General features: G+C 43.7%; 1 protein-coding gene across 1 annotated transcript in view; it reads right to left on the minus strand.

Moving 5' to 3' along the window:
- The window catches only part of DECR1 (2,4-dienoyl-CoA reductase 1), a 43,841-nt gene extending 32,782 nt beyond the window's left edge, over positions 1-11,059 (minus strand). Inside the window, exon 1 of the mRNA XM_061439417.1 lies at positions 10,954-11,059. Within this exon, the coding sequence (XP_061295401.1) occupies positions 10,954-11,004 (51 nt within the window). The 5' untranslated portion in view covers positions 11,005-11,059. The remainder of the gene's footprint in view (positions 1-10,953) is intronic.
- Positions 11,060-11,678: the final 619 nt, after the last annotated feature.

Below are 11,678 nucleotides of genomic sequence, written 5' to 3' on the forward strand. Positions count from 1 at the left end.
ATAAGCCTATGACATGCATGCATTCTTTTCAGTGCTCAGACCCTACTGTCACTTCCACATAATTGACATGGTTCATAGTGTCTGGAAATATAAGGGGCAGACAGGACATTATTTCCTGCAGAATAAAAATATCATCCCACCTGCTAATGACAATAGTGTCAGTATACTACAAACCTTAACAAAATTGAAGAGCCCAAATTCTACCCATTCCATTCTTGCCACAGGCTTTATTAAACTCAAACTCCACACCTGTGTGGTTTGCTTGAGCACCTCTACCTGCTCCTTCTCTTAAACCGGGCACTGCACAGAGGCCTCTGATATTCTAATCTTCTGCAGAACACAGATCTCATTGCCACAGCAACATGAAGGTAAGGCTAAGCAAATATAAAAGAGAGTTAGCTGACTCCAAGCTTCAGTGGCTAGGCTGAATTATGTGGTTGTTACCAGTTACAAAACAAAAATTACATTTTTGAGTGATGATATGTCTCATAGTGATGAACATCAGTCCTTGAAAAAGTAGCTGCTCTGTGTTACAGGGTGTACTTGCTAATTTTTATTACAGTTCTTATCTGTATGCAATTAGATGTAGACTAAATAGATGTTTCACCCACACTATGCAATCAAGGAAGATGAAATCAAAGAGATAAGTTAATAGGCACTTTGAAATTTTCAAGTGGAGTTTTCACTCCTGCTTGCCTCTCATTCAAGTCATCTCCTGTTGATCCCTATCACATTAGCCAAAACTAATATGACTAACTTTTTTGAACCAAGAAATATAAACCCTGCGCTTGAAAGAGATTTGTTGTGATTTGGGAATTTGCTTCTATGAAAAAGTACTAGAGACAAATATGATATTATCATTAGGTATACTGTTAACTCATTTTATTTTTAGCAAGTTTTTACTGAGCATATGCTATACCCAAGACACTCTTCCAACCAATGGCAATATAGTGGTGAGCAAAACAGATACACTATTCCATCCACAGAGAGATTATCTTTGGGACGAGGGCAGATAAATTAAGTGAAATATATAGTATAGTAAAAGCTAATGTGTTGCTGTGGGAAAAAAATAAGGCATAGAATATGGGTAGAGTGTTGCTATTTTAAATAGAGTGGTCAGCAAAGGTCTCACTGCAGTGACATCTGAACGAAGACCCAAAGGGAGTGAGGGAATGAGTCACATGGTTCTTTCAGGCAGAGGAAAAGCTAAAGGCAAAGCCCCTGAGAAGGAAGCCTAACGAGCACATGAAGAGTCAGAGGGCCAGCATGGCTGAAGAAGATGGAGGAAGGAGAAAGAGGGAGAGAGGTGAAGTCAGTGAGGCATAGAGGACGGGATCACAAAGGCTGAGTCAGCCACGACACGGACTGACATTCTTACTCAAGTTGTGTGGGAAACTTTCCAAAGTTTTGAGCACAGGACTGTCATGAGCTGCCTTAGGTTTGTAGAGATTTGTTCTGGTTACTAAATTGAGAAGAAAATGTAGGAGGCAAAATGGAAAGCAGGGAAAGTAGGTGTAATGTTTTGTAGCTGGCCAGGCAAGAGATGACGACCTTGACTGAACGCCACCATAGGAGGAGTGGGAAGTCAACAAATAAAATTACTTGTGGGTGAGAAGGTCCCAGAAAAAGAAGATGCAGTGAATTACTATTTCCTCTTGCCTTAAAGTCCAACCTCAGCACACCTTGATCCATATCACTAAAAGAAGACAAAGAGGGCTCTCTCTTTAATCAAGGCTATTTGGTGGACCAAAATTTTCTGCTTCTCCCACCTTCATCTCAGTATCTGAAGCTACTTTGTGCGTTGCCTTTGTGTTTTAGAAAGAATAAGATTTAACGGTGAACTAGAAGGAAGTGGGGATGAGTCAGACAAAAGTCATTAGTCTGGGTGAGAAACAATGAGGACAGCAGAAATCAAGGCAAGACAACACTTTCCACACGTTTAACACGTTGGTTAGCCTGAACTCAGAAGCCAGCCAACTGGAAATGGGAAGCAAGAAGGGGAGAGCTGAAGATGACAGAGTTTAAATAGTATAAATAGTAACTGAAATGACTCGGTTGATCTGAGAAGACTCAAGTTGGAGAATTGAAAATAACCAGTTCTGTATCAGAAATGTTTCACCTGGCATGCCTGTGGAATATTCAGGTGGAGACATCTAATCTGGAGTTAAAAATATAATTTTGAAGCATAAGCAAAATAAATCAGGGCTAAAGGTGAATGGCAACATCATTTCACAAATTGTGAAAGCCTACAGTTCTATCACAGCTTTTGATGCAAGATAGCACGGGAGTTTTCCCATTCTGGAAGGGATCACAGTACAGTTGTCCCCTTACTCTTAACTTACTTAACTTACCCAGGCATTTCTACTGTCAAAGTAAGTTATCATTTTAGGAAGAGAATATAGGACAGTTAAGTTTGCTGACTATTTTCCACCTGGAATTTTCTTTACAAACTAAGGGCTAGGGCTGGGTTTCCCTGGTGGCTCAGTGGTAAAGAGTCTGCCTGCCAATGCAGGAGACACAGCTTCAATCCCTGGCCCACGAAGATCCCACATGCCAGGGAGCAGCTAAACCCGTGCGCCACGACTATTGAGCCTGTGCTCTGGAGCCCAGGAGCCACAACTCCTGAGCCCATGTGCTGCAGCTACTGACTCCCATGCACCCTAGAACTGGTGCTCTGTAACAAGAGAAGCCACTGCAAGGAGAAGCCTGAGCACCTTAACAAGGAGTAGCCCCTGCTCTCTGCAACTAGAGAAAGCCTGCATTCAGCAATGAAGATCCAGTGCAGCCATAAATAAATAAAACTAAAAAAAAAAAAAACAAAACAAAACTAAGGGTTGCCAAGTATTAATGAAATGCCTTCTAATTGCCCGTATTCTACCTCCCTAGTCAGTATCCTTCCTCTCTGCTTACTGTCTGACTTCAAAGACTCCTATCTTCCACCATTCACAAATACTAAGGGTCAGTGCTACATCATCTCTTAGGTGGTCTCTGCCCTCCAGTCCCCCTTTACCCAGCACATCTGCGATACTGCTCTCCAGAGTACTACAAACCTGCTTGTAGCACTTCTCTCTTTAGGATTCCCTGCATAAAGTTCAGATTCCTCAGCTTCACCCAGCACAGCAAGTCATCATGACCTGGCTCTTCTCCATCTATCCAGCCTTATCTCCCTTTGTTTTCCCCTCCTTAAAATTTATACTCAGATAAACAAAATATTCAAGGTTCTCCAAATACCAACTGTGTCCACCTCTCTATCTTTACACAAATGGATCTCCACCAACACTCAACATGCATCATTCAAAGGCTAAGGCCTTCGTTAACACTCCTGACAGACTTATCATTCTCCCCACCACCTCTACAACTTAATCAAATCACCTGTATACCAGTTTAGAAGTCCTAGAGGCCACCCTTACGGCAGAAAGTGAAGAAGAACCAAAGAGCCTCTTGATGAAAGTCAAAGAGGAGAGTGAAAAAGTTGGTTTAAAGCTCAACATTCAGAAAACTAAGATCATGGCATCCGGTCCCATAACTTCATGGGAAATAGATGGGGAAACAGTGGAACCAGTATCAGACTTTACTTTTCTGGGCTCCAAAATCACTGCAGATGGTGATTGCAGCCATGAAATTAAAGATGCTTCTCCTTGGAAGGAAAGTTATGATCAACCTAGACAACATATTAAAATGCAGAGATATTACTTTGCCAACAAAGGTCCGTGTAGTCAAGGCTATGGTTTTTCCAGTGGTCATGTATGGATGTGGACTATAAAGAAAGCTGAGCACTGAAGAATTGATGGTTTTGAACTAGTGTTGGAGAAGACTCTTGAGAGTCCCTTGGACTGCAAGGAGATACAACCAGTCCATCCTAAAGGAGATCAGTCCTGGGTGTTCATTGGAAGGACTGAAGCTGAAGCTGAAACTCCAATACTTGGGCCACCTGATGCAAAACGCTGACTCATTTGAAAAGACCCTGATGATGGGAAAGATTGAGGGTAGAAGGAGAAGGGGACAACAGAGGAGGAGATGGTTGGATGGCATCACTGACTCAATGGACTTGGGTTTGGGTAAACTCTGGGAGTTGGTGATGGACAGGGAGGCCTGGCATGCTGTGGTTCATGGGGTCGCAAAGAGTCAAACACGACTGGGCAACTGAAATGAACTGAGAGGCCACTTAACATTTTCCAGATACATCATTTACCCCTCTCTTCTCTCTGGCTCTTCTTGTAAATTCTCTCAGAGAGGAACATTTTCCTTAGCTCAGGGGCCAATGATAGAAATTTGGACTTCATCTCACACCACGCACCCAATCCACTGAGTTCATTTTAGTCCTAAATAGCAACAAAAACTGCCCTTAGGTCAGACCCCTGTCACTTTTACTTATACTCTAGGATCCCTATCTCAAGTCCCACCTGATGACATTACTTTCCTGCTTCCACTTCTGATGGTGCCATTTGCCTCCTCAGCCTGGCCCAGTCTTCCTTTCTCACCTCCTACCATGGACCAAGCAGCAAGGACTCTCGAGTTACCACTTGAATATCACCAGACTTCAGGCCTCTCATGTACAGCCATTCCCCGGTTGAGGCCACCACGGTCTCTTATCCAGAGAGAGTCTTGCCCAAGTTTCCTCCATTCTCACCCTGCTCTCAGGCCTTCAGGACAAAGCTCTGACTCCTTCCTGGGGCTCACAGGCCTCCCCCGCCTGTCTCTCACAACCCGCCTCCTTACTTGGGACCTATAACTCTAGTCTGGGTCTTCACAAAGGTCACTCTGCTGCCTAGAACTTTCTTACTCTTATTCCTTCCCCTGGCTAACTTCCACTGATCCTTCAGGTTCTAGTTTAAATGTAAAACTCCAAAATGATACACCTAAAAACTGTACACTTCTCCCTCTGTGAGTGGGAATGTCTTCTTCCCCAGTCCTGATGCTTCACTTCCCCCCAGAAGGGAAGATGTCTTCCCTCCTTAACTCCAGGCTTCTTTTGCCCCTTTATTCACTCTGTCCCCCTACAAATAGTTTATCTGACCAGAAAATTTTGAGAGAATAATAGGGCATGAGTAGTCCTTCTTAAACCTTCTCCCTCTTGAAACCAGAATTGAAAGAGACACGTTCAGAATTGAAAGAGATACCCCAATGTTCATCACAGGACTGTTTACAATAGCCAGGACATGGAAGCAACCTAGATGTCCATCAGTAAACCAACAGATAAGAAAGCTGTGGTATATATACACAATGGAATATTACTCAGTTATTAAAGCGAATGCATTTGAATCAGTTCTAATGAGGTGGATGAAACTGGAACCTATTATACAGAGTAAAGTAAGTCAAAAAGAAAAACACCAATACGGTATATTAATGCATATATATGGAATTTAGAATGATGGTGATGATGACCCTAAATGCGAGATAGAAAAAGAGACACAGATGTAAAGAACAGACTTTTGGACTCTGTGGGAGAAGGCGAGGGTGGGATGATTTGAGAGAATAGCATTGAAACATGTACATTACCATATGTGAAACAGATCGCCAGTCCAGCTTCTTTGCATGAGACAGGGCACTCAGGGCTGGTGCACTGGGATGACCCTGAGGGATGGGATGGGGAGGGGGGTGGAGAGGGGTTCGGGATGGGGAACACATGTACACCCATGGCTGATTCATGTCAATGTATGGCAAAAACCACCACAATATTGTAAAGTAATTAGCCTCCAATTAAAAAAAAAAAAAAAACTTAGCAAGTGAACAATAATCACCTTAGGGAGCTAGCTGCCCTCAGCAAGCAAATGTTCCCCCTAAGGTGATTATTGCTAAGTCCTATATGATGCTTTGCAACCTCATGGACTGTAGCACACCAGGCTCCTCTGTCCTCCACCATCTCCCAGTTTGCTTAGATTCATGCCCATTGAGTCAGTGATACAACCTAACCATCTCATCCTCTGCCACCCACTTCTTTTGCCTTCAACCTTTCCCAGAATCAGGGTCTTTACCAATGAGTAGCTCTTCATATCAGGCGGCCAAAGTATTGGAGCTTCAGCTTCAGTCCTTCCAATGAATGTTCAGGTCTGATTTCCTTTAGGATGGACTGATTTGATCTCCTCGTAGTCCAAGGGACTCTCAAGAATATTCTCCAGCACAATTTGAAAGCATCAATTCTTTGGTGCTCAGCCTTTTTTGTGGTCCAAATCTCACATCAGTACATGACTACTGGAAATAACCATGGCTTTGGCTACATGGTCTTCTGTCAGCAAAGCGACGTCTCTGCTTTGTAATACACCGTCTACATCTGTCACAGCCTTCCTTCCAAGGAGCAAGCATCTTTTCATTTCATGGCTACAGTCACTGTCCCCAGTAATTTTGAAGCCCAAGAAAATAAATTCTATCACTGCTTCCACATTTCCCCCTTCTTTGTGCCATATTATATCATAATGTTACTAGACTGTTAAGCTTTGTGAGCAAGAATCAGTTCTTTCTTATGCTTGGATGGCTTAGTATAGTGCCTAATATATAGCAAATGTTCGATCTGCCACATAAATAAGTGAAGCCCAGCATGCCTTGGGCCCTCGGCAACCTGTTCAGCCTCATCTCCATGCACTTCTCTCTGACTCCAAAACTTCACAAACTCCACAGTGCCAAACCACTTGGCTTTTTAAAAACAGGCCATGCTCCTTCACTTCTTGAAACATGCAATTCCTTGTATTAATATCTAGATTGTCTTTGGGGCTCCATATAACTCAATTCCAAAAGTGAGCTTGGAGCCACCTCCTTCATGAAGCCCTCCCTGTCTCCTTTAGCAACACACTGTTTCGTTCAGATGTCCATTCTAATAACACATCTGCATTTTCACAGTCTGTTGATGTCTCATCATGACCCACTGGAATACAATATTTCAGACAGATTCTGGATGAGGACCTAGTACGAAATATGCCTTACACACAGCACAGTACATGTATTCTGTCGTGTAACAGATGTTAGTTATTTACTCTGTGCTAAATGGCAACTCACTCCACTATTGTTGCCTGGAGAATTCCATGGACAGAGGAGCCTGGCAGGCTACAGTCCATGGGGCCAAAAAGAGTCAGACATGACTAAGCTACTATCACTTCACTGGGCACTATTCTAGGCCTGCCTCCAAGAAACCTATATTCTGAAATTTTGAGTTGGGTAAAGAAAGATTTCTTAGGCTTTCTGGATAGAAAAAAATAAAATAAAGAAAACTCAAAACATAAACAAGGGGGAAAAAATCTAGCTGGCTTTATACTTCTCACTGACAATATTCAGCATCAGAATAAAATGAAACAATGTTGATTAAATTCAATGTGAAAAACAAATGTGATACAGCCAAGCAAAAACATGGCTAGTCAGCCATCTCTTTGCCAGTACAAACAGATGCCTGGGATGAAGTTGGTCAAACATTAACCCTGGTTATTTCTGACTGGCCAGTTTGCAGACATGTATTATTTTGTTTAATTTAACTATTAATATATTACTTGAATTCATATTGGCCCAGTATCATTTTTATAAAAATACTAATTACTCTTTATTTTTTTAAAAAAAGTGAAAGTCCCTCAGTTGTGTCTGACTCTTTGTGACCCCCATGGACTATACAGTCCATGGAATTCTCCAGGTCAGAATATTGGAGTGGGTAGCAGTTCCCCCTGGAAAATTTCCAGGGGATCTTCCCAACCCAGGGATCAAATCCAGGTCTCCTGCATTGCAGGTGGATTCTTTACCAGCTGAGCCACAAGAGAAGCCCCCCAAAACAGGGAGGAGGCAAAGGATGGCAATGTGCATCAGAGATATCAAAGAACTGTAAATTTTTAAAAGTTCCACAAATTGTATGCTTAACCTTACTATATAAGATGAATTCTTGTATTTTCTATTCTATTCCATTTTGCTTTTCTTAAACTCATTTTGTTCCACTAAATTATTTGACGGTCCAATCATGAGTTATTATTCATAACTTAAAAAATATACAAGAAGCTATTAATTCAAGGATGGTAGTGATAGTTTCCAAGTAAAGATTGTCAAAGAATGCCCAACACTTTGTAGGCACTTAATTAGCATTTTCTGATAAACTACTGAATGAGTGAATGTTTTCCTCAGTAAAACTGAAAGCAACTTGAGAGCAAGTTTTGTATTTTTTTAACCTTTGCATTCCCATAGCCAAGCAAAGAGCTAGTTCTCATTAAATGCTGTACTGAACTGAGCCCTAGTAGCCCATAGCACAATATTGGTTAGTTAGTTAGTTCAGTCGCTCAGTCGTGTCTGACTCTTTGCGATCCCATGAATCGCAGCACGCCAGGCCTCCCTGTCCATCGCCAACTCCCGGAGTTTATTCAAACTCATGCCCATTGAGTTGCTGATGCCATTCAGCCATCTCAGCCTCTATCGTTCCCTTTTCTTCCTGCCCCCAAGCACTCCCAGCATCAGGGTCTTTTCCAATGAGTCAACTCTTTGCATGAGGTGGCCAAAGTACTGAAGTTTCAGCTTTAGCATCAGTCCTTCCAATGAACACGCAGGACTGATCTCCTTTAGAACGGACTGGTTGGATTTCCTTGCAGTCCAAGGGACTCTCAAGAGTCTTCTCCAACACTAGTTCAAAACCATCAATTCTTCAGTGCTCAGCTTTCTTTATAGTCCACATCCATACATGACCACTGGAAAAACCATAGCCTTGACTAGATGGACCTTTGTTGGCAAAGTAATGTCTCTGCTTTTGAATATGCTATCTAGGTTGGTCATAACTTTCCTTCCAAGGAGTAAGCATCTTTTAATTTCATGGCTGCAATCACCATATTCATAAACAGTGAAAGTCATTCAGTCATGTCCATCTCTTTGGAACCCCACGGACTGTGACCTGCCAGGCTCCTCTGTCCACGGAATTCTCCAGGCCAGAATACTGGAGTGGGTAGCCAGTCCCTTCTCCAAGGGATCTTCCCAACCCAGGGATCGAACCCAGGCCTGCTTGCATTGCAGGTGGATTCTTTATCATCTGAGCCACCAGGGAAGCTCACTTCATAAATAGATATATGAGGGATGAAACATTTCTCAGATTCTTGATAACTAAAATATTTAAATCGGGGGCTTTAATTGTAACAACTTGTATTTGCCCACAAAATCATGTTTCCCGGAACAACCTGCCACTTCACAGATGTGAAAACTTTTCTACACCCAGGAATTCACACCGAAGCTTGTGTGGGCCAGGAAAGGGAGACACACCACTTACAAGGAACTCTTTTGCCTTCAAACCTCCATCCTCAAAACTTCCATTTTTCTTAAGCAAAGGAACTTCAAACTGTAAGGTTACAATTAATTTTTAGTTCATTTTCTCCCTCTCATGCTATATTGCGTAATGACATCAGAAGATCGTGGACACGGTCTGTGTGACCTTATTACTACAATTCTAACAATTTGTGTTCTTTAAAAAATCTCTGAAGACTTCTCTACTTTACAGAGCCATTATAGGATCCAAATGAAGAGTTCTTTAAGAGGGATCAGACAGTGTAGCCTTCTTTTACAACCTACAACCCAAATCTTTGTAAAAGAAAATACTATCAACAACACCCTGGCCTTGAACAAATCTCACTTTTTAAAAGGAAGTTCTCTCTTACGTCATAGACTCATAGTATTCCCTTGTGTTCAGAACTGGAATTTGAAATTTGTCCATGTTTTTCAAAAAAGATAAAAACATGGCTTCTCATTCTAACTGAAAAAAGTTTTTTTCACAATTGGCACACTGATTTTTCTACTTGGCTAAGGAAATTGTGAATTCAGGTTTAGTTTCGCTTAGCTCACTAAGGTTTCTTTTCATTTGATTGAGGAAAGGGGTTGTCTTGGATATCATTAGTCTCTTTTTCCTTTCTCTTTCTTTCCCTCTTTAGCTGTTTCCTCTTGACCACTTTAGACTATCGGTCTAGTGGAGAGATGTTGACAAAACCAAACAAAATTAGGAGAGAAAAAGCTGTGGAAGCCAGCCTGAGATGCAGCGCTCCCAGCATTAACTGCAGGCAGGGAAATTTAAACAGCTCGATTTGCTTTCTATTTTTTTTATGTGAATACGTTCATATGGGCTTCCCAGGTGTAGTGCAGAGGTAAAGAATCCACCTGCCAATCCAGGAGGCAAAGGCTAAAGAGAGGCGAGTTCTGCTCCGCAGATGGGGAAAACCCCCTGCAGTAGGAAATGGCAACCCACTCAGGAAAGACCCTGGAAAATTCCCTGGACAGAGGCGCCTAGAAGGCCACGGTTCATGGGGCCCGCAACGAGTCCAACGTGACTTAGCACTCACGCACGCCAGGTTGGTATTAATCTTTGAACAACAAACAGGTGAACGAATTTCTTCGTTTAAAAAAAAAGGACTCCAGCTAAGGCCAATGTTTCCTCTGGGCCCCGCTCCCCACCCCTCCTTCCCTTTCCCCCTCGTCCCCAGGCCGGCAGGTGTGTGCAGGGCCCTTCTCTCTATTTACATGCAACTTGGACTCTTTGCGACCTCATGGACTATATAGTCCATGCAATTCTCCATGCCAGAATACTGGAGTGGGTAGCCTTTCCCTTCTCCAGGGGATCTTCCTAAGCTAGGGATCGAACCCAGGTCTCTTGCATTGCAGGCGGATTCTTCACCAGCTGAGACACCAGGGAAGCCCGACTTTCACTGGAAACTCACAAGAATGTGCAACTTGTGAGAACCACGCAGGCGTTCAACGTGCCCCTCCACACGGGCACAAACGTACCCCAGGGCTTCTCCCGAGGGCAGCTTGGATGTGACCGCCCCTCTTCATCCCAGTCCCGGGAAGCCACAGCCCCCTGCCCCGGCCCCGCGTCTGCAGGACGCCCGCCCCTAGCTCCCCGCACCGGGACCGCGGGGCCCCACGGCGCTCCTCCCCGCGCCCGGGACGCCGGGTCTGCTCCCTGGACGGGGATCTTGCAGGGGACACGCAGGGCTCCCGGCCCTTTCGGCGCTGCCTTACCCGCCGGGAACCGCGGCCCCAAGAAAAGAGAAGCTGGTTTAGCACCGCCATGTCTGGCCTCCCTAGGTCTGGCCGGAAATGCGCGCGCGAAGGGAGGCGGGTCAGAGAGCCCCAAGTTGGCAAGACTGGGCTGGCCAGGGAGCCGACCCGCCTGGGCGGCTGGGGCTCCCCGCCCCCCGGGTCAGAGCCCAGGCCTCAACTACGCTTTTTTCGTGCTCTAATTACCTTTATTTTCCCCATTGTTGTTGTTGTTTTAATAGGGTATTTAATGGAGGTTCATCTGTCCCTCTGAGTGCACGACTTACTGTGCCAGAAAAGTCCGCAGATTGCAGAAATGCAAGACATGGATACACGTGAATTTAGCGACTAAGTCCTCTCTGACTCTTTGGCACCCCTGTGCACTGTGGTGATAGGGTAAGGGAGTTAGAGAAGGCTAGGTTCGGAAAAAAGAACCAGACAGGCACTTTACAGGAACAGATCACCTTAAATGAGGCGAGAAGGGGCAACTTGGTTGCAACTTCAAAAACGAAAGAATGGTCTCAATTCATTTCTAAGGCAAACCATTCAATATCACAGTAAATCAAGTCTATACCCCAACCACTAAGGCCACCGAAGTTAAAGCATAATTATTCTTAACAGAGTTTATCTAAAAACTCTTATCTCATTTACATTTTCTTTCCTTAAACATTTCTTCACATGGAAAAGTTTCCTTGCTGACAAATTTG

This window comes from Bos javanicus, chromosome 14 (genome assembly GCF_032452875.1).
Source record: "Bos javanicus breed banteng chromosome 14, ARS-OSU_banteng_1.0, whole genome shotgun sequence".
Classification (NCBI taxonomy): domain Eukaryota; kingdom Metazoa; phylum Chordata; class Mammalia; order Artiodactyla; family Bovidae; genus Bos; species Bos javanicus.